General features: G+C 37.9%; 1 protein-coding gene across 1 annotated transcript; it reads left to right on the forward strand.

Moving 5' to 3' along the window:
• The first annotated feature begins 1,889 nt into the window (after positions 1–1,889).
• Positions 1,890–24,127, forward strand: LOC105999360 (cytochrome P450 2C55-like). Its single transcript, XM_013034334.1, has 9 exons — positions 1,890–2,069; positions 3,384–3,546; positions 3,710–3,859; positions 8,379–8,539; positions 11,632–11,808; positions 14,433–14,574; positions 16,492–16,679; positions 21,471–21,612; positions 23,741–24,127. The coding sequence occupies exons 1-9, from the start codon at positions 1,902–1,904 to the stop codon at positions 23,920–23,922; spliced, it is 1,473 nt and encodes a 490-aa protein (XP_012889788.1). The 5' UTR covers positions 1,890–1,901; the 3' UTR covers positions 23,923–24,127.

Here is a 24,127-nt window from a genome sequence, read left to right on the forward strand (position 1 = left end):
AGGTATTAGAATTCATACCTATGACTTGGTGTATTGTGAATACAAAGAACTGAATGTTTCCAACTTAGAACTAAGAAGGAATTTATGTGTCTGTATTGTTTATCATATGTTCTGATTGTTATTCTTTCTTCAAATAAGAACAAAATCCTGGGTAAACTTTACCAGACTGTGTTAGTTTTCTACTTTCTACATCTTGTTTTACATTTTTTATAAATGTGATAGAATTTAATGCTATGGCAATGAAGTAATTTACCTCTTGCCATTTTTAGTGCATAGAAAACTGAACTTATAAACATCACACATTCTTACACAGGTTGGTTGGCAGCTTGTTGCTGTTCTGTGCTAAGCAGTATAGCTGAATAACTTCTAAAACAATACAAAGGGAAACATGGGCAAAGAATTTGATTGGACATATTACAGAAGAAGAAATAGAAATGGCTATTAAACATATGAAAACAGCCTAAAAACAAAGTGGTAAGTATGACTGTGTTAATTTCATTTGAACCTTCTTGATTGGCAAATGAACAATTTTAATGTTTTAGGCAGGCATGAGAAAAAAGGCTATTTTCTATACTTGTCTAATGTCTTGTGTTAGTTTCCTTGATTTTATATGAAATGTTATGCTCTTTTCTTCTATTTACTTTGAAGTTAATTAGAACTTTTTGATCAAGTTTCTTTTTTTTTATTGCTGTTGTTGGTTATGGGGCTTGAACTCTGGGCCTAACCACTGTCTCTTAGCACTTCAGCTCAAGGCTAATGCTCTACCACTTGAGCTACAGCACCACTTCCAGTTTTCTGATGGTTTATTGGAGATAAGAGTTGCATGGAGTTTCCTGCCCCGGCTGGCTTTAAACCATGATCCTCAGATCTCAGCCTCCTGAGTAGCTAGGATTACAAGCCTGAGCCACTGGCACCGAGCAATGGTGAAGTTTCTTAAGGTAGATGCTTAGACTGTTGATCTCCAGTTCCAAACATCAAGCTGCTAATGACATGATTTTATTCATTCTTGCTAAACTATACTCTATTGCATATACAGTATATTTTCTTCATTCATCTAATTATAAGCACCTAGGCTGATTTCATAACTAGATTATTATGAATATTGCCTCACTGAATGTAAGTGTGAAGGTATTGTATTGTCGTATTTCATTTACTTGTTTGTGTGTTTTTGTTTTTGTTTTGTTTTTTTGGTGGTAAGATCTTACTATGTAACTTTGGACTCACTATGTAACCAAAACTGACCTGGAATTTATTCTTCTGAAGTCTTGGCCTCCTAAATGCTGGGATTACAAGTATATATACCACAACACAGGGACATTGTTCACAGAACTAACAAAAATAATCCTGACAATCATAAGGAAATATAAAAGGCCCCATATAATACAATCTTGAACAAAATTCAGTACCAGAGTACCAAATTTAAATATTATATGGCAGAGCCATAATAACAAACCTCATGGTACTGGCCAAAAAACAGACCCTAACATCAATGGACTAGTTCAGAAAACATAAAAATGAATCCATAAGCCCACACCCAAATTTTTGATAAATGGGTCCATAATATGTGTTGGGGTAAAAGATAGCTTCTTCAGCAAGTGGTGGAAATAAAATGAAATCCTTTCATACAATTAATATACACTAATAAAATTTTTTTAAAAAATAGTGTGTAAAAGACTACAGCAGATTAATTATACAACAATCTCAGGGCTGGGCAACAGGAGAATAAGAACACATTATTTTTGTGTTTATAGTGTTCAAAGTTCAGTCAGGAGACTTAATAGCCCTTGGCTGATTGCACAATTGAATAAACATGAGATTGTCACAAATTAAGTCTGCAGAGAATGTTATAAAAGCTCTGGGTTGCAAGCACACAGTTGTCTCAGCAAGAAGAGAAGGCCTCAATGGATACAATTGTGATCTTGGTGCTGGGTCTCTCCTGCCTGCTTCTCCTTTCACTCTGGAGACAGAGCTCTGGGAGGGGGAGGCTTCCTCCTGGCCCCACTCCTCTCCCAATTATAGGAAATATCCTGCAGATCAATGTTAAGGACATCAGCAAAGCCCTGACAAATGTAAGTATGTTTTGTGCTGCTGTTGTGAAATAAAATACATTCAGTAAGATACATTGCTGGAATTAAATTCCTTTATTACAAGGCAAATATTTCTTGTGGATGTGATTATGTTTGGTGTGTCATTGTCAGAAGTACTAGAACGACATAGTTCATTTTGCCAGTACAGACACACTTAAGTGGTAAGTTAGATTTAGAATATAAAGCATTTCTAATGCTTCTTTGTTTCAGTCATTTGCTATGATAGTTTGTCTGAAATAAATGGTAATAAAATTTTTTAGAGATTAGAGTTGTATACTGTATATGATGTGTGTTTTGTTTAGGTTGGCAGTCATATTTAAGCTTTTCCAAAGAAGCAAATTATGTTTGGAGTCTAGGAAATGCCTATGGTTCTACAGTAAATATATATATAAATACATACATAAATACAAATAAGTGAAAAGAAGTAGGTGGGATAAAAATGGACTTAGGTGTTATACAAAACTGGGTCTGTGAGCTGGGAAGGTGGCTCAGTGGTAGAGTGCTTGCCTTGCATGCATGAGGCCCTGGGTTCTATTCCTCAGTACCACATAAGCAAACAGAAAAAAGCCGGAAGTGGCGCTGTGGCTCAAGTGGTAGAGCGCTAGCCTTGAGCTGAAGAGCTGAGGGACAGTGCCCAGGCCCAGAGTTCAGGCCCCATGACCGGACCCAAAATAAAAACAAAAACAAAAAAAAAACTGTGTCTGTGACTTTGGAGTGAGCACATGGAAGTAAGTTTCCTTCCATGGCATGAAGTGCATATTCTCACATTGCTTGCCCTCTGCCCGAGTTATTATTAATATCAGCAGATCCAAACTCAACCATGTACTGGGGAGATTAATAGTATTTATTATCACAGGGATACTGTTTACAGCAGCTGCATTTAGTATCAAATGTAAGCAAAAGGTCACAGGTAAATTCCTTGAGTATTGACTAAGCAAGGTTCATATTTGGACTTTCTACTTATTAACTATTGTGTGCAGACAGAAATTTGAATTTCTTTGAACCTCAGGTTATATACCTATAAAACAGAGTCAATAACCATAGGTCAAGGAGGTGACTAGTTGGGATAGTTTGCATAGTACTTCCTTAATTTTCTGGGCAAGGGGAGTTATTCTGCAAGTAGCATGGCTAACAATTGGTCTCTTATGTCTGTATGAAATTCTCCAACATTTAAAGTTGTATTTGTCAGAATAAAAATATCACTGGTATGATTATATAATCAGTTAATTGTGTACAATGGATAGTCCAAATGCTGACTTTTTTTCCTACTCTTTTAACTTCGTTTCCACTTTACAGTTCTCAAAAGTCTATGGCCCTGTGTTCACTGTATATTTTGGTATGAAACCCACTGTGGTGGTGCATGGATATGAAGCAGTAAAGGAAGCCTTGGAAGATTTTGGAGAGGAGTTTTCTGGTAGAAGTGTTTTCCCAATTATTGCAAGAAGCAATAGAGGCCATGGTAAGTGCGAGTGTGTATGTGTGTTCCTGTGTGCAATAGCCAGTGGTCTTGGGGATGAGACTTGAGTTCCTCAGGCAGATCTTGGCCATCCGTATGACTTCCATGTATCTGCTTTTTCTTTGTCTGAGATATTCCTCCTAGTTTGTGTTTCTCATTCCACTAGGAATCGTTTTCAGCAATGGAAAGAAATGGAAGGAGATGCGACGCTTCTCACTTATGACTCTGAGGAATTTCGGAATGGGGAAGAGGAGCATTGAAGAACGTGTTCAAGAAGAAGCCCAGTGCCTTGTGAAGGAGTTGAGAAGAAGCAATGGTGGGTTACTGACAAGATTTTTTTGGGGGGAGGGTCTGGGCCTGAGCGCTGTCCCTCAGCTCTTCAGCTCAAGGCTTGCGCTCTACCACTTGAGCCATAGGGCCACTTCTGGCTTTTTTCTTTTTGCTTATATAGTGCTGAGGAATCAAACCCAGGGCCTCATGCATGCAAGCAAGCTCTCTACCACTGAGCCACCTTCCCAGCCCTGACAAGATATTTTGTTTGGATACATTTTTAGACCTCATGTGTAGGAAAGATGGTGGCATGCAGAAAGCCAGGGAAGCATTTGTGTTTCTGTCCTTTTGTAAGGACCATGTAGTGTAAGTTGCTTGTATGATCCTATGTTTCTCAGCTTAATTGTTTTTGAATCTATACGTCATGAAGTTAGAAAATTTGAGCATTATTTAATAAAGTTAATTATAGTTTAGTTCTTTGAGAACTTTTCACTGGGGATTATGTTTCATGGAATACGATGGTGATGGTCTTAGCACATCTTCACACACAGAGTTTGAGAAAGTGACATGCACTATTACTTTGTTGGTGTTTGTTATTTCAGTCTCAATGACATGCTTGGGTTTGTTCCAAGACCCTATCTATATCTGCCAGGAAAAATATTTATCTGTGCTTTCCTTCCTTCCTTTCTTCCTTCCTTCCTTCCTTTCTTTCTTTTTCTTTTTTCTTTCTCTCTCTTCTTCCCTCCCTCCCTCCCTTCCTCCCTCCCTTTCCTTTCCTTTCCTTTCCTTTCTTTTCCTTTCCTTTCCTTTCCTTTCCTACTCGTGGAGCTTGAACCCTGAGCCTGGGTGCTGTCCCTCAGCTCTTCAGCTCAAGACTACCACTGTACCACTTGAGCCACAGCACCACTTCTGGTTTTCTGGTGGTTTATTGGAGAAAGACTTTCCTGTTTGGGCTGGCTTTAAACTGCGATCTTCAGATCTCAGCCTAGGATTACAGGCATGAGCCATTGGCGCCCGGCTCTGTGCCTTTATTTTTGACATGATATCATTTAAATACAGCCTCATTGTGTTTTCTCTGTAAACACAGAATCATTTTGGGGCTGGGAAGGGGCTCAGTGGTAGAGTGCTTGCCTTGCATGCATGAGGCCCTGGGTTCCATTCCTCAGCACCACATAAGCAGAAAAAGCCAGAAGTGGTGTTGTGGCTCAAGTGGTAGAGCACTAGCCTTGAGCTGAAGAGCTGAGAGACAATGCCCAGGCCCAGAATTCAGGCTCCATGACTGACAAAAACAAACAAAAAAACACAGAACCATTTAAAAATATCAGCTGCTGTGGTTTAATGTTATTCATTACTTACTGTATTGTTCTATATTTCATGAGTAAATATAGACTATAGAAAAATTCTTCAAATATACAAATACCAAGGTAATGAATCATTTATTTTATTTTATTTTATTTTTTGTGAACATATTGTACAGAGGGGGTTACAATTCATGGGCAAGATAATGAGTACATTTCTTATCAAGTATTGCAGCCTCCTCCTTTGTTTACCCTTCACATCCCTTCCCAGCCTCCCCCTGCCCCCCCCCAATCATTTATTTTAATATATTTCCCTTTCATCTCTTTGCTACATCTTCACTAATTGTAAGTTGGCTTTGTTCTAAAATTTCTTTGTATTTGCCCTCCTCATTATTTGTATATAATTTCAGTTTTTTATTTTCTGTATTTTAGAATCCTTTGATATCATGCTTGCCTTTCAGACCTAGAGATAGCTCTCCCCTCCCAGAAACAGGCAATCCTGGGTTAGAAAGCATGAGTACTTTTGAGGTGCAAACCAGCCTGGCCAGAGCATATTCTTCCAGTCACCCTCTTTATCAAATTCTCATGCACCAATCTTAACATTTCTCTCTCTTTGAATCACCACAGGGCTAGATATGGGATAACTAGCGACCATCCTTACTGTCCAGAGCCTGCTGAAATTATTTGCGCTATCCAGGCTTGAATAACTGAAGCTTGAACACTGAAGCTTACTCAGTGTGCCTACCTTTTTTGCTCAGTATTTACTGTGAAACCCTTATCGAGGACACTGTTCCTTGTTTTCTATTTGTCCTTCTGCTTCCTGACCAAACCTGATGCTTCTGGTTTGGTCCAGCATGGAGTATCATGTCTCCTTAGCTTGGGAACTATGGATAAGTACTAGTCTTTTCCTGGTTTGTAGATCTCACCATCCCTGAATACAAACAAAATCCCAAGTGCATTTTAAAGCCTTTGGATGTGGGGTTAGAGCTCTTAAAATATGTCCCCCTCACAACCAGTTGAACTTACAATTTTTTTTTCCTTTTTGGTTGGTCATGGGGCTTGAACTCTGGGCTTGGGTGCTGTCCCTGCCCAGCTCAAGGTAAGTGCTCTACCGCTTGAGCCACAGCGCCAATTCCAGTTTTCTAGTGGTTTCTTGGAGATAAGAGTCTCACAGACTTTCCTGCCCTGCCCAGGATGGCTTTGAACTGCGATCTCAGCTTCCTGAGTAGTTAGGATTACAGGTGTGAGCCACCGGTGCTCAGCTTGCACTCATCCTTAAACCGCTTATTGCAATGAGTCTGATTTCTACTTTGGGTTCTAAATCACCTTAGTGTTTTTCTTTTCTCCTAAATGGAGGGAAAGACTGGAATTGGATTTTCAATATGAAATACATAGCCAAGAAAATTTCAATTTAATAATTTCAAATTATGCCTTATTTCCCATGGTAAAAATAAAAGTTTCTCTGAAAGCTTAGTTTGCTGGTATCTCATCTAAACAATGCTGCTCATACCAACTATTAAATACACATGTTTCTTTTTTTATTTATTTTTATTTTTTCTCCCCCTGCCCCCCTCAGCCCTCCCCCCTCCCAACCAAAGTTGTAAGATTCGTTTTTGACATAACGACTTGTACGTCTCATTGTTGCAATGGGTCCACCTGTATCCCTATTTAAACAATTTGTTTTTTCCCTTCCCATTCACAAACTATGACAACATCAAATACAGTGAAAGCAGAGGTTATACCGTTGGGGAGGGACATACAAAGCAACAAAGAAATAATTTTATAAATGTGTTAGAAATAATCGCATGAAAGAAAAAAACATTTGAATACATAGCTTAGGGTTCATTTCCCTAACATCAACTTATCTGACCTTTTCTGCTTGACTCAGACATATACTAGATATTGCAAATAAGGGAAACCATGGGACCTATGTTTCTTTTGGCCTGGCTTACTTCACTTAATATAATTTTTTCCAAGTCTTTCCATTTCCTAACAAATGGGGCAATGTCATTCTTTCTGATTGAGGCATAGAATTCCATTGTGTATATATAACACATTTTCTTGATCCATTCATCTACTGAGGGGCATCTGGTTGGTTAAATACACGTTTCTATTATATACCCATTATTTCTCTGTAACACTGCTTTTAAGGTGGTGCTTATGGTTGAGCCCAAGTTTGTGTATGCTAGGAAAGTGTTCTACCATTGAGCCAGATCTCCAACCCAGACACTTTTCATATAGATTACCTTTAATTATATCTGTAATGTGAAGGTTTTTACATATTATTTGTTGGTGATTTGAAGACAGTAATTATATTGATAATATTGTCTATCCAAAATTAATTTTTCCTCCGTTTTAATTTCTTTTCATTTTTGGTGTATAGATAGAATTGACCTGAGTGATGGTCAAATCAAAAAATTTACAGTGCCATACAGTATTCTGCTAGTGGTTACACAGAGTAGTAACCAAGAATTCCATAAGAGGACAAGCCTTGAACAAATAAATTAAATGTAGGATCTTGTTGATAAGGGTGGATTCTATATTATAGAGCAAGAAATTACTACTGTTTTCTTTTTTAATACTGAAATAAAAGAATTCGGTTTATCAATTTAACTGAGTTTCCTCAAAATGGATTTAAATTTAAAATGAAGACTTCTTATTTTACTTTTGTTTTGCTCCCACATGTATGTGCTAATTTCAAAAGAATTTATTTTCATTTAATATTTTGTTTAATTTTGTTTGTATTTTTACATTTACTCCAGGAAATACCTGTATTTCCTATGGTCTTTCTTTCTTCTATTCTTCCTCTACTGAGTATACATAGAGTTCCCTCAACTGTGTATTATCTATAAAAGGGTTTTAGGTTGCTATTTTTTCTTAGCTTTCTGCAAGCTTTCCAGATATCATTCTTCACTAACAATTTGAATTATTTCTTGGTTTTGAAAAGGTACATTTTAAACATTTTTTCCTGTAGCTTTTAAAACAATGGGACTTTGTGTCAAAATCATGCACATAAAGTGAGATTATATAATAGCATGGGTTCTTAGTCATCAGAATTTGGATTATTAAGTATACTGTGAGAATGGCCAATAGAGGTTTAAAAAGAAAGTGACAGAGTTTAATCATATGAAAGTTATTCTTGTTAGGCAATTTCTGTGTCAATATTGCTGTATAGGCTTTAACATTACCATTCTTTGTAAGTTAAAACACAAGAACTTTGATATGTATATATAAACTATATTTTAAAAAATGTTTACAATTCTTCAGGCGCACCCTGTGACCCCACCTTCATTCTGGGCTGTGCTCCCTGCAATGTCATCTGCTCCATTGTTTTCCAGAATCGTTTTGATTATAAAGATAAAATATTTCTTAATTTGATGAAAAAATTCAATGAAAACTTTAAGATTTTGAACTCTCCATGGATACAGGTAAGATTAAGATTTTTTTCTTCCTAATGAACCACCTATGCTTATTTTTTTTAAAAATGTTTGCCTTTATTTCCCTAGATCATTTGATTTATTCACAGATTTTTTTTTTTTGTCAGTCATGGGGTCTGAACTCTGGGCCTGGGTGCTTTTCTTGAGCTCTTCAGCTCAAGGCTAGCTCTCTACCACTTGAGCCACAGTGCTACTTCTGGCTTTTTCTGCTTATGTGGTGCTGAGGAATGGAACCCAGGGCCTCATGCAAGCAAAGCAAGCTCTCTAACAGTAAGCTACATTCCCAGCACTTTTACGATAATTTCTTTGATAAATCCAAAATTCTACATTAGTGTTAAATGTGTCTGCTTTTCCAAACATTCATCTCATAGCTTGGTTTACAGAATTTTGTCTGGGATGAAGATTTTGCATCTTTCTTGATTTTCCTGCTTTTATCTTTTTGCTTGTCTTTCTTTTCTCCTTCCTTCCTTCCTTTCACTTTTAACTCCCACCCTGCCTTTCTTCTTTCAACATTCATTGAGTGACTTTTCTAAACTATCATGAAGTATGTGTGTGTGTATGCATATATATATATATACCTTGTGCAGCTAGTTTTGACAGAGACTTCTTTGAATACAAGGAATCAAAAAGAGAAAAAGAAAGGGGCAGGTAGGAAGAGGAGAGGAGGAGGGAGTGAATTATAAGGAAGGAGGATAGAGAAAAGGCAGGAAAAAGCAGGGGAAAACATCTATCTTGGCTGTGTGCTGAGACATGGCTTATAAATTGCTTATTATTATGTACAGCCTTTATTTAAATCAGCAGAGGTCTTTCCAGGTCTTTTCATAGCCTGTCACATACACTGGGCATGTTCATAGCTCTTTTAGGTCCACACTACTGGGGGCTTTTGAATGTCATAATTTTTCAAAGATACTCTCTTCCCACCTTATTTCTAGGGTTTTGATACCTACTATATACTTTACATGTACCTAGGTGGTGCTGCATTGCTTAGTGACAGTAAAAGGTTACAATATTCCTTGCTGATTTTCCACCCTGGTGAGGTCTGCCTTAGATGAAACAAAAACAAGTACTTGCCGCAGTCCTGGTAGTCCTGAGACAGCTTCTTGGTTCTTGGAAAATCACTCTGTTGCTCTGGAACCAATAACTAGGATCCTGCACTAGGAGCAAGGTTGCTGTTGTCAGGCCACTGCCAAGCCAAGAGGAGAAGTGTGGGACAAAGACAAAAACAATGCCACAAGGCTTTCCTACCATTTTCAAGTTGCTTTGTTTGTTTTTGGCATTTTGCTTTTCACTGGTTTTGCAAGCATTTGACTCTTCCAGAGTTTGTACAAAACAGATTCTGACAATTTTTTTCTTGACCTGGAAATTTTGTGGGGAGCTGGACCTTAGAGTTGTTTAATGGGAAATGACTAATTGGATACCATAGTCCTGACTTGGTCTTAGCATCATTCCAGGAACACGTGGAAAAGAAAGCTGAGGCCTTTATTTTCAAAGGCCTGAATGTAGAGCTGGTGGTCAAGGCCATTGACTGGTGATTTTTTTCTACTAACCTAGTTTCCAAGCAGTTCTTTGGTGTCTGTCCAAGCATATCTAAGCACTCAGTGAACTTCCAGAGTTCTTGTTGAAAAGCTTCCATTATGCATGGCTAGTCCTCCAGTAAAATCTTGAGACTTCTTTATCACAATTAGTTGGAAGAAGTTTAATTTGTGGTATCAAGTATATAGAGTGGGAATATAAAGCTGTCAGGAACCTCTGAAGAGTAGGGGTTGTTGATTCTTCAACTGAGGTCCTAGTTAAGAGATGAAGCACAGGATGAAAAAATTAGATTTTTTGTTTAAAGTGGAGGGACTCAACCAAACATTACATTATCACCCTTTTGAGCTGTCTAGTTGCCTATAAGATAACTGTCTGAATTTACAGGGGATAAGTATATGTACTTATCCATAAAATTCTGAGTTAAGACCATGGTACCTTTGACCCCTCCCAGTTATAAAATCATGATTCTACTCCTGAGGCTGGTTGCTAGGAGTTGAAAGAGGAGAGAGCAGCTCTGAGCTCCATAGTAAGTTGTCCAAACTTCATTTGTCTCTGTCTTCATCTATAAAAAGATAATAATAGCAATTCATGACATTTTATCTTTCCAGGGTTCTAGGTAACTGAAAGCACCAGCCCAGAAAAATATGCAGATACACAATCACATACAACAAAAGGAGTTTATTGTCAGCAGGGACTGACAAGGCCAATTCTCTCACAGAAGAGGGAGAAATGGCTCCTGTCCTTTGTTTAAGGCCATTTATTTATTTATTTATTTTTTTTGTCGGTCGTGGGGCTTGAATTCTGGGCCTGGGCGCTGTCCCTCAGCTCTTCAGCTCAAGGCGAGCGCTCTACCACTTGAGCTACAGCTTATTGGAGATAGGAGTCTCACGGTCTCTCCTGCCCGGGCTGGCTTTGAACCGCGATCCTCAGATCTCAGCCTCCTGAGTAGCTAGGATTACAGGCGTGAGCCACCAGCACCCGGCTAAGGCCATTTTTTTTCAGGGACTTGGGGTGGGAAACTTTTACTAGCGGTAGGGCTTTCCCATTGTAACAGAGTTAAGCAACATTCCACTGATGTAGCTAACGCCTAAAGATACAGTAAAAGCAAAAGAATTGACATAAAAATGTTTTAAAAATAAAAATACTACTGAGGTTTCTTATTGATTTTAATCATGTGGTCAGTTTCTACTTTTATTTTTCTGCATAGAGGATGCTCTTATTCACTTAATCAAATGTTATCAGTTAAAATGGAGACAAATTTTATTCACCCTACTTAAAAAACTATAGGTTAGAATATTGTATGTAAGAATTCATTGTATGTTTATAATTTGATTACTTTAAGATGAAGTCTAACTATGTTACTCAGGCTGGTATAAAATTTGTGGGCTTAAGGGATTCCAACTGAACTTCTCCTGTAGCTGGGCTAAAGTGTATGTTACCATACCCAGCCTCATGAATATGCATGTGTGTGTGTGTGTGTGTGTGTGTATACACATATATATGCGTGTATATATATATTTATTTATATATTGTTGTTGTTGTTCTTTAAGTTCTACAGTACTTTCCCAGGTATTGTTAAATATCTCCCAGGGAGTCATAATACAGTACTTAAAAATTTTGAAGATATAAAAAGTTATATTCTGGAGAAAATAAAAGAACATCAAGAAACCTTGGATATCAACAATCCTCGAGACTTTATTGATTGCTTCCTGATCAAAATGGAACAGGTAAAATGTTATTTGCTTACATTTTGTGTTTTCATGTTAATTTCTACAATTTTTGGGATAACTGATTGGATAAAAGAACACTTGTTAAGCACCTTAAAAAGTTTGTGTGTGCATGGATCTGCACAAAGCATCATAGAGGATTTGAAATGCAACTGTTAAATAATCAGAACAAACAGATTTTGTATTTCAGTTTGGATAAATACTTAAGATGGAGTGGAAATACAAGCAAGTTAGAAAACACAAAGTATCTATCTAGCCTTAAATAAAAGTGGGCAGGATTATACCACAATGTATGAAAGAATGAGGGGGAGGAGTTTAATTGGACCAGCCTTCCTTTATTTCATGGGCTTGATTCAGATCTTCATGGATGTGCAGTGAGGAACATGGAAGGGGATTTCAGATAGGTTGAATAATGTAATGAGAAATTCAGATGTGCATGGGTTAATGAAATGGAAGACTGAAGCCAGTAATGTAACCAGTAATGTATCTGGACAGATAAGGAGGCAGAGATGTTTTCTAGTTACTTGGTAAATCTGAATGTTGGCATGGAACGTTTTGCTTTGATTAGGTCATATATGAACTACAACATATACTATTATACATTTAGGGAATATAATATCTTAGGAGTTTAGTAGACTGATTCTGAGATGAAAATGGAGCTCAAGAACCAGTTACAATAAATAGTTCAATTCATCATTCTTTGGAATGATGAAAATCTAGACTACTGAAATTATATTGAGTTATCACTCTTGTACTAATCTCAAAGTCCCATAAGTATTAGTTTTGGCTAGAGGAGTAGAGGGGCAAAATCAAAGAGTTTGTATGGGAAATTTCAGTAATAAGACATTTATTATTATTTGGTATATTTAACCAAAGAGGAAATGATTGGGATATGACATGGAACAGTGGTATAAATGGGGCTGAAAACTGGGTGGGAGACACAATATGAACAACATAAAGATATTAAGTATAGGTACAAGTCCTCCTTGAACTGGGGTGTGGAAATACCCAGAAAGAGTTGAAAAGAGTTAAGTATAGAGAATAAATCCATTCTCTGAGGCCACCACATTTGTTCTACCATTTTGTAGCACAGGAAAGCCATGATTAGACTGTAGTAGCAAGGACCCAAAGAGCTGGTGAAGGTGACCTTCAGAAAATTGTCTATTTGGGTTGGGCATGTGTTCTTGATGGAATAATGTGAAGAAGAGGGAATAATTTTAAAAACTTGGGGGAAGAATTAATGAAATTAACTTTTTTTGGTCAGACTATGGCAGTGATTCTTATCTTCTTTGGTCTAAATTAATTGGAAAATCCAGTTAAAGTATGGACACCTTACCAACAGAATGGACTTGCTTGAGTTCTTATTTTGAACACATTTAAAGAGTTTCTTTTTCATTATTTTATTGTAAAGATGCTGTACAGAGGTGTTACAATTAAGGTAATGAGTACATTTCTTGTCAGGCATTGTTACCCTACCCCCCTTTGGTTGTAAAGTATTGTTATAAATGCTGGCTTACAGTGGGATCAATGACCTTTGGCACTTCAATTACCAGTGGCTGTTTCCTGTATAATATATACATATTTTTTAAATTTAATTTTATTGTCAAGGTGATATACAGAGGGGTTACAGTTACATACATAAGATAGTGAGTACATTTCTTGTCAAACTTGTTATCCTCCCCTTATTTTTCTTCCATTTTCCCTCCCCTCAAATTCCCCCCCCCCAAGTTCATTTCCAACATATTGTCTTGTGAATATCACTGTATACTATATTTTTTAAAATGTTTTATTACTTGGATTTCTGTAATGTGTTCAGAATATAAACTTATTTTCTATTTTGGTAACATTTTGATTTTATTTGCATATTTTTGAAGTATTTAAACATTGCAGTTTAAGAATTTGTTTTTGCATGAAATAATACACTTTATTCTGTCATTTTAATACATGTACAATGTATTTTGTTTGTATTCAATTCCCCCCATTCCTCTCTTGTCTTCTTCCTACTTACTCCCTTGCTCTCTTTCCTCTTTCCTAATAGTACTCCCTTTACGTGTGTGTGTGTGTGTGTATTTGCTGGTCCTGGAGCTTGAACATAAGGCCTGGGTAATGTTGTCCTTGAGCTTTTTCACTCATGGCTAATGACCCACTATTTGAACCACAGTTCCCATGGACTTTCTTACCTGGGCCGGCTTTGAACTGCAATCCTCAGATCTCAGCCTCCTGAGCAGCTAAGATTTGAAGCTTAAGCCACTGATGCTTGGACTTTTATGAATCTAGCCTTTATTCTTTAAATACTCATGTTCCAAGGTGATACTTATACCACTTTACTGTCATATATGAGAAGAAGGGAAAAATAGCAACAGAGGTTCTTTCTCTATGTCATTTGCATGGCCAACATAGCTGTAAAGAACATAGAAAATGGAATTTTAAGGGAGGGCAACAAGAAATATGGTGTGTAGAAAATGAGGATTGTGCCAAGTAATTTACATTTTCTTCCATACAAAGTAGTTGCTATAGTAAGTATATCTGCTATCCATTTTCAAAGTTTGCTTATCTTTATACAAACTAGATTGTTTTGTGTTTGTTATAATTTGCTATGGTAACTAATAATCACAAACTCCTAGGAAAAACATAATCAGCAGTCTGAGTTTGACCTTGAGAGCTTGGTGGCCAGTGTAAATGATGTGTTTGTAGCTGGAACTGAGACAACAAGCACTACTCTGAGATATGGACTCCTGCTCCTGCTGAAACACCCGGAGGTCATAGGTAAGTTCACAGAAATGAAGAGGAGACAGTGCTAGTCCCTAGATTCTCCCCATCCTCCTTTTGTGCTGGTACTAGGATTTGAACTCAAGGGCTCTTGCTTAGGCATGTTTTATATTTTTATTCTCTTTAAATAATGGTATAAAGGTGTTACAACTCTTTCTTTTCTTTTTTTGTTTTGCCAGTTCTGGGGCTTGAAGTTGGTGCTTAGGTGCTGTCTTTAGAACTCAAGGCTAGCACTTTTCCCCTTGAGCAACAGCTCCATTTCCAGCTTTTTTGGTAGCTAATTGGAGAGACTTATGGACTTTACAACCTGTGCAGGCTTCAAACCATGATCCTCAGACCTCAGCCTCTTGGGTAGCTAGATGATAGACTTAAGCCACCAGTGATAGGCTTGGAGAATATTTTTGAGGGTCAATAATTTAACTTTTACAAACAATTTTTATTTTTTGTTTATGTTCTAGCAAAAGTTAGCAAATGACAGATCATTAGCCATATGGCATATGGTTTTCTGGGTTAGGATCCTACTTAAATGGTCATTAATTACAAATGAGAATTGTTTTTGTATAAATTGGAGAAGAAGAGTGTAGTGAACAGTCAGCAAGCCTTTAAAAACCTAAAACACTGAAGTGGACAGGTAATTATCTGGGCAAAGAAGTTGAAATTGTACCCTAAGTGTCATAATAGAAGATTTATTATAGATGAATAGGCCAGTTTGTATCACTATAATTGCTATAAAGTTCAGTATATTGAAGAACTAAGTGCCAAAGGAGGTAGAGGGAGAAGGAAATTACAATAAGAGACTCTCCTTACCCAGGTTTTCTCCACATCACCACTTAATCAGGTAGATCTTTTCTCCCAGATGCATTATAAGGGTAACTCAGACTAACTGAGCTCCCAAGAGGCTCAGTCATACAGGCACAAAGTGAGATAGAGAAAGAGTCAGCTGCAGAGTTGTAAGGAAGTACTAAGTAAGAGTCTGTTTGAATTCTGAAATCTTTTGCAACCTTAATACCTATAATCCTAGCATTCAGGAGGTTGAGATCCAAGGATCGCAATTTGAAGCCAGCCCTAGCAGTTGAAACTGAGCAACTCTTAACTCCAACTAATCAGCAAAATACTGGAACTAGGTATGAGTCAAGTGGTAGAGTACCAGCTGTGAGCATAAAGAAGTGAGCAAGAGTATAAGACCCTGAGTTCAAAATACAGTACTCTCTCTCTCTCTCTCTCTCTCTCATGAATATCGACGGGGAGGATGAAGATGAAAGAGGATACCCTTAGGAGTTGTTAAGTGTATACATATACAAACGTACATACATATATACCCATATATACACATAAAAATGTTAGTGCCTGGGGCTGGGAAGGTGGCTCAGTGGTGGAGTGCTTGCCTTGCATGCATGAGGCCCTGGGTTCAATTCCTCAGCACCACAAAGCAGAAAAAGCCAGAAGTGGTGCTGTGGCTCAAGTGGTAGAGTGCTTGCCTTGAGCTGAAGAGCTGAGGGACAGTGCCCAGGCTCAGAGTTCAGGTCCTGTGAACAAAAAAAAAAAAATTAGTGCCATTCAGTTTTAGGGCATTATTATTATTTTGATGTAAAATTAATTCATGTTTTCTGCTTTTGTGTCTATAAGGATAGTAATGTTTGCAGTCACATGTGCTAGATATTTAGGTATTGGAACATTTTCACTCGTCTATTTGCATTAACTACCCTGTACAGTAATGTATGGTGTCTGTAGATTTTAGTGCCTGTATAGTAGTAGAGCTATCTGTATGATTACCTTGTCACATTTTTCTCTAATTCTAAGTGAATTTACTTCCTTTGACACAGCTTCATCCTATGTCTTATCAGCCAGGCTCGGATTACTGCCAACTGTGTCATTTTTCTCTTATCTTACCATTTCTTAATTGCATCTTATCAGCTAAAGCCCAGGAAGAGATTGAACGTGTAATTGGCCGGCACAGGAGCCCATGTATGCAGGACAGGAGTCGCATGCCCTACACAGATGCAACTGTGCATGAGATCCAGAGATACATTGACCTCATCCCCAACAATGTGCCCCATGCAGCTATCTGTGACATTAGATTCAGAGACTATCTCATCCCCAAGGTAAGCTTCTTTCTCCTACATTGCATTTTAGTTTTCTTGTAGTTTCTGGACTCATGATACGGTTTTAGACCTTTACTATTATAAGATGAAGAAAGTGTGAAAGCTGTATGAAAGGCAGACTCTATGATTTTGTGCTGTTTTCAGTTTGGAGTTACAATAAAACTTTGTAACATTTTGATAGCTGGTGTCTTCCAAATCTATTCTTCTTTAATACTTTTTTGGGGGATATTTTCAAGTATTTATAGCTCCAAATAAATGTTAAAAATACAATTTGTCAATTTCTCAGATACCTTTTATGACATTTAAACATCAGCGTGTTATTAATATAGAGATTAATTAGAAAATTATCAATATTTTAGCATGTTAAATCTTTCAATTCATGCAAAAGATTATGTTACCAATGTATTTGGGTCTTAAGATTTTTTTCTCAGTATTATTGTATTTTCAGTGCAATGACTTGCAATCTATTTCTTTTGTCCTAAATAAATGAGATTGAAAAGCTCATGATAATTGTGAACTTTTGTGAGATTCTTTTTTTTTTTTTTTTTTGGGTCCAGTCGGGGGGTCTGAACTCTGGGCCTGGGCACTGTCCCTCAACTCTTCAGCTCAAGGCTAGCGTTCTACCACTTGAGCCACAGTGCCACTTCCGGCTTTTTTCTTTTTTGCTTATGTGATGCTAAGGAATTGAACCCAGGGCCTCATGCATGCAAGGCAAGTGCTCTACCACTGAGCCACCTTCCCAGCCCAATTGTGAACTTTTAAAAGCACTTTGAGGTGGGGCACCAGTGGCTCACACCTGTAATCCTAGCTACCCAGGAGGCTGAGATCTGAGAATCGCGGTTCAAAGCCAGCCAGGGCAGGAAAGTCTGTGAGACTCTTATCTCCAATAAACCACTAGAAAACCGGAAGTGGCGCTGTGGCTCAAGTAGTAGAGTGCTCACCTTGAGCTGAAGAGCACAGGGACAGCGCCCAAGCCGAGTTCAAGCCTCACAATCAACAGAAAAATAAAAATAAATTAAATAAAAGCACTTTGTTTTTTGAGCTGGACACTGAGGGCATACTTCTATAGTTCTAGCTACTCAGGAGGTTGAAATCCAAGTTCAAGACCAGTCCAAGCAGAAAAATCCACAAGACTCAATTTCAAAATAACCTGCAAAAACTCATGCCAGAGGAGTATCTCAAATGGTAGAATACCAGCTGAGCAAGAGACCCTGAGTTCAAATCAAGACAAAATCAAGACAAAAAAAATTCCACTCTGTTTTGTGTATGTGGCAGGATAATTGACCTCATTATTTTGATGACTTTCACCTAGCTAACCTTGTTAAAACTATTCATCATTGTTAATTACTTGTAGATTAATTTCCTTATGCATGTAATGTTATCTGGCTTAATGTTTATATTCCAACTCACATGACTTTTCTCTTATCTTTAAGTTAAAAAGTCAAATTATGTAGTACTTAAAAATCATATAAATTGGGCTGGGATGTAGCTCAGTGGCAAAGTGCTTGCCTAGCAAGTGCAAGGTCCTGGGTTCGATCCCCAGTACCAAAAAAGACAAAAAACTCATATAAATTATACCTATGAATGGGGTTTCTTGGTATGCTTATATTCAGGCACATGCTCATTGTGTGATCAGGTATCTCCTCAGATACTTTACCAGCTCCCTATGAAGAAATTACAAAGTCCTTGCTTCTGAGGTAACAATATGTAGTCACCATCTACAGCCAACTCACTAGGCAATAACACATCAGAACTTCTACTTCTGTCTATGAGTGAGTGATCATTGAGCATGCTGCCCCACTCCTCACCCTGACTCCCTGTCCTCTCACCTTTCAGTAATCAGCACTGTCTTCTCAGCTTCTCACTCTCCTTATTTTCTTCTACTGGTTTTATTGTTTCAGGTCCTACATTTAAGACTAAAGTCTTTTTTTGTGTGTGTGATTCTGGTGTTTGAACTGAGAGCCTTGAGTTTGCCAAGGAAGTGCTGTCCTACTTGAGCCAAACCTCCAGCCCTTCTTGCTTCATTTTACTTTTTTTGTGTTGGAGGATGGCCTCAGTCCATAATAGTCCTACCTATTCACCTGTATAGCTTGGGTTATAGGTGCACCCCACCATGCCTATCTTGTTTGTTGAGATAGGATCTTGCTAACTTTTTGTCTTGGCTTGCTTTGAACCATGATCTCCCCAGTCTCTATGTCCCAAGTAACTAGAACTAAAGGCCTGAGACACTATCTCTAGTCATACATTGAAGTCTTTATTTCATTTTCAGTTGACTTGCATAACTGTTTAGATAAAGGTCTATTTTTATTATTTCAAATGTGCATACTCTATTTTCTCCACACTAGTTTTTGATTAGAGTACTGAGACCATTGGTATTCAGAGTTATTACTGAAAGGTATTATTGAAAAATATGTATACTCTCATTTTATTGTTTTCAATGTTTAATTTTTTGCTAACCCTCATTTTAATGCAATCATCTACTGTAATTTATTCTTTCTCATATGGTGTTTCTGAGCTTATCATCATCTTCTGTGTGTAGGGATCTTTAAAGTGTCTTCTGTAGTACTGGCTTACTTGTCATGAATTCTATTAATTCTGTTTGACATTGAAGAGTTTTATTTCTATTTTATTTATGAAGGATAGTTTTTCTGACTAGAGTAATGTATATTGGCAGGTTTTTTACTTCAAGTCACAGTATGTTTGATTCATTTCCTCTCTGTTCTTAGGGTTCCTATTTTGAAATCTGCTTATTCTGATGAGTTTGCATTTGCATGTGACACGGTAGCTTCTCTCTTGAAGCTTTCATCATTATTTCCTTATTTAATATTCTCAGTTCTTAAACTATAACATGATGTGGGAAGCTCCTTTCTTGGTCTTGTCTTTGTTAAGTCTTGGGTGCATGTCTCTTTCCCAAGATTTGGGGAAATTTCTCTTACTATTTTCTTGGATATATTTTCTAGGCTCTTAGTTTGCATGTCTTGTTCTATGACCATACTTGGTTTGACCTTTCACTGGTGTCCCAGAGGTCTGGGATTTTGCAGTTCATACTTTTTTTTTTTTGTCGGTCATGGGCCTTGAACTCTGGGCCTGAGTGCTGTCCCTCAGCTCTTCAGCTCAAGGCTAGTGCTCTACCATTTGAGCTACAGTGCCACTCCGGTTTTCTGGTAGTTTATTGGAGATAAGAGTTTCACGGACTTTCCTGCCCAGGCTGGCTTTGAACAGTGATCCTCAGATCTCAGCCTCCTGAGTAGCTATGATTAGAGGTGTGAGCCACCGGAGCCCGGCTCAGTTCATACTTTCTTATTCATAACAATTTTCTGGATGTTCTAATTCATTTATCTCATCTTTAAGTTTATAATTCATTGTCTTGTCTTCTTCTCTTCCTCCCTTTTTCCATCTCTCCCTCTCTTCCTTTCTGCCCCCTCTCCATGGTCTCCTCTCTTCTTTAGTATTCTGAATCTTCTCAGCCACAGAATCAAGCAAGTAAGTCTTCTTATCCAACACCTTCACATCCATCAATTTATTCTTCATGGATATCTAGCATCTTGTTATCCTTTGGAGAAATGTACCTTCTTTTGCAACTTAAAATTACATTCTTGGAAGTTACTTCTTTGAAAATATATGAAGTTAGACTCTTAAACATGTAATATGAGGGGGCTGGGAAGGTGGCTCAGTGGTAAGAGTGCTTGCCTTGCATGCATGCGGCCCTGGGTTCAATTCCTCAGCACCACTTAAGCAGAAAAAGCTGGAAGTGGTTCTGTGGCTCAAGTGGTAGAGGGCTAGCCTTGAGCTGAAGAGCTGAAGGACAGCACCCAGATCCAGAGTTCAGGCCTCACAATCAACCAAAAAAACCAAACCAAACCAGAACAAACCAACAAACCAAACATGTAATATGAAATTGTTTTTAAAATAATATTATTGACCTAAATATGATAAGCTTAGGAGAATGAAACATCTCTTCCAACTTTGAATTAGGATACCAATATATATGTAATTTAAAATTTAAAAATGTGTACATTGATACATAATAAAATATATAAAGTGTATACATGTACATTTTAATCTATCCATCTAAGAATTAATGTATATGTATATATGTATTATATATGCATGTATCTATGTATATACCTATGCATCTATCATCCCTCTAGTCTAATTCACTTAAAGTTTAAGTACTTTAGTATGAGTCTATGTGATGAGGTCCCCACATTTTAGATTATAGGAAACAAATATTAAATTCCAATGATAAACATTCAGTAGGTGTTACTGTACCTGTTCATATCATCCTAGATAATCATCATTAATTAGATTATGTCTGCATATGAAAGTCCAAATGAAAGAATTTTAAATACCCTTGACTTTTCAAGTGTGAGCTTCAATTTTAAGCCATCATCCATGTGAACTGTGTAACTGAAGTAATTAAATAGCTCAACAGGCAAGAATAGACACCAGTGGCCGTGCTTGGTGATAGTAGAGGAGATTTCACAGGTGTTTTCTTTTGTGCAATACTCAGATTTGAACTCAGGCAAGCACTCTGACACTTGAGCCTTTCAACTAACAAGATTGAGGTTTTGTATTCAAATTTCCAAGTAGTGAATCCTTGATCTTATAATAGAAATCACAGTAGCAAAGCCAGGACCGTGGTCTGCCTGTGTGGAAATATTACTGCTGTTTTTTGGGTCTAGCGTTCCCCTTGATAGATCAAAAACATCATCTAAGGATGATATGAGTTTTATCATTTCTTTCCATTGCTTAAACTCCTTATTACATACTTTAATCTGTTGTTTCCAGGGCACCAACCTAATAACATCTTTGACATCTGTGTTGTATGACAACAAGGAGTTCTCCAACCCAGAGAAGTTTGACCCTGGCCACTTTATGGATGAGTCTGGAAACTTCAAAAAAAGTAATTACTTCTTACCTTTCTCAACAGGTAATAAAAACTCATATATATTTGTGTATTAAAAACAAGATTAATTTTTTAAAATTTTAAATTGTTATTATAAAGGTGATATGCAAAGGAGTTACAGTTGCACAAGTCAGGTTGAGTACATTTCATTTTTGGACAATGTCATCCCTTTCTTGCTCCCTCCCATTTTTTTTTTTTTTTTGGTTGTTTGTTGGTCATTTGGCTTGAAATTGAGGCCTGGGTGCTGACTCTGAACTGCTTTGCTAGTGCTCTGCCATCTTGAGGCACAGTGTGACTTCTGGTTTTCTGGTAGTTACTGGAGATAAGAGTCTCAGACTTTTCCTGCCCAGGCTAGCTTTGAACAGACTTTCCTGCTTAGCTGGCTTTGAACCATGATTCTCCCATATCAGCCTCCTGAATAAGCTTACAGACATGAGCCACCAGTGCTCAGCTTCTCTCCCACTTTTAAGATAACTTTTTTGAGGCATTATGTTGCCCTAGTTGGACCTGAACCCATGAAATCAATCCCAATCCAAGCCTTACCACCTAGGAATCTGAGATTTGTATATTGTCTAGCTCCAGAAAATAAACATTTGAGACCAACTGGAGCTTCCATGGTGCCTCCTCTGTGGCAGGACAAGTTGCTATTTGTGCATCATCGAGAGGACCACCCCATTGCACAACTTTTTTAAAAAAAATCATGATCTGTCCTCATTTATGGGCCATATTAATGGGGCTGTGTGGAATGTCTCACCTAATATCCCCATTTTGAGGAAGAGTCGAGTACACTTGAATTCTGCCTCTGGAAATGTGATAGAGCTGCCCAGGAATTCCTCTTAGAAGTGAGATTCAGACTTCCTTGCCCTGAGAAAGCTACCTGACAGTTTGAGTATCTGTCCTGTGGTACTCCTCACTTCCAGACTAAGGTCTGGGGATGTAAACCTTAGAGAACACAATAGGCTCCTCATTTTCCCCCACTTTTCCTCCCATCCAATTTGCCCCCACCTCAGCCCAGGTTGTAAAGTTCTTTAGGGAAGCTGATCACTGAAACCTACTGAGACTAGTGCTGTGAGGGAAGGACATACAGGTTTCTGGGGAGCTAAAGAGAGTCATTGTCCACATTCCTTCTTTTTTTTGTTTTTCTTTTCCTTCTTTCCTTCCTTCCTTCCTTCCTTCCTTCCTGTCTTTCTCTTTCTTTCCTTCTTTCTGTCTTTCTCTGTCTCTTTTTCTTTCTCTCTCTCTTTCTTTTTATTTTTTTTTTTACAGTTCTGTTCTTGAACTTAGGACCTAGCACTGCCCCTGAGGAAATGACATAGGACATAGGTCATGTTTTATTATAGCTTGAAACCATGAATCTTGAAACTTCATGGAATTGGAGATGGGTAAGGCAGGGCCATGCACAGAGCTGGGAGTAGAAATGTGAGGGATGGAGGGAATAAACTTGGATACTAGACAGGAACAGAACATAAATGGCCAGGGGGACCTACTTAGACTTTCTCTCAGTAGGACAGTAAGAGGAGTCCTTTAAAGTTTTCAAGTATCAGGGGCTGGGAAGGTGGCTCAGTGGTAGAGTGTCTACCTTGCATGCATGAGGCCCTGGGTTCAATTCCTCAGCACCACATAAGCAAAAAAGCTGGAAGTGGTGCTGTGGCTCAAGTGGTAGAGTGCTAGCCTTGAGTTGAAGAGCTATGGAAGAGTGCCCAGGCCCAGAGTTCAGGCCCCATGACCAGCCAAAAAAAAAAAGTTTTAAAGTATCAAAAGTTCACATTTAAGTAATCTTGAAATTATACTAGGGGTACATATTTGAGCCTCCTCCTCTCAGCCTTTCTTCCTTCAGCTTAATGATCAATAAATGTGAATATGTTTCTAGACATAGATGAAAACTTAAAATGTTAAAAGAATAGTTTTAGGGTATGAATAGATATTGAAGTTATAATACAATGCTGGTAAATGAAAGATACCTGATAAAATATGATGTAATGTAGACAGCAAATGTGTCTAATGTTGTGTCCGTCTATCTATCCAGCCATTCTTTCTGCTGTCCTGTACTCTCCACACATGTATCCAAACATCACCAACTAGTGAATGCATACTTTTGTTAACAGCTCAGAAATTTGTTTTTAAGGAGAGACTTATAATTTTTATTTTTCAGGAAAACGGGCATGTGTTGGAGAGGGTCTGGCCCGCATGGAGCTGTTTTTGTTTCTGACTACAATTTTACAGAATTTTAACCTGAAACCATTGTTTGACCCAAAGGATATCAACACTGGCCCAATAGCCAGTACGTATGGCCGTGTGCCACCTTTGTACCAACTCTGCTTCATTCCTTTCTGAAAAATGGCAGGCTGCCTGGAGATGTCTGTGCTGTCAACTGTGGTCTGTTCCACTGGGGATATTGCCCACCTCCTTCTCATTATAAAAGAAACCTGTCAGGTGTCCTCTCCAACCTCCCAGTACCTCATAATCTAGTGAATCAGCCTTCATTAAATAAAGTTTCCTGGCTCATTGAAATAAGCTTTAGTACTTGTATTGACAATGT

This window comes from Dipodomys ordii, unplaced genomic scaffold (assembly GCF_000151885.1).
Source record: "Dipodomys ordii isolate 6190 unplaced genomic scaffold, Dord_2.0 Scaffold188, whole genome shotgun sequence".
NCBI classification, from domain to species: domain Eukaryota; kingdom Metazoa; phylum Chordata; class Mammalia; order Rodentia; family Heteromyidae; genus Dipodomys; species Dipodomys ordii.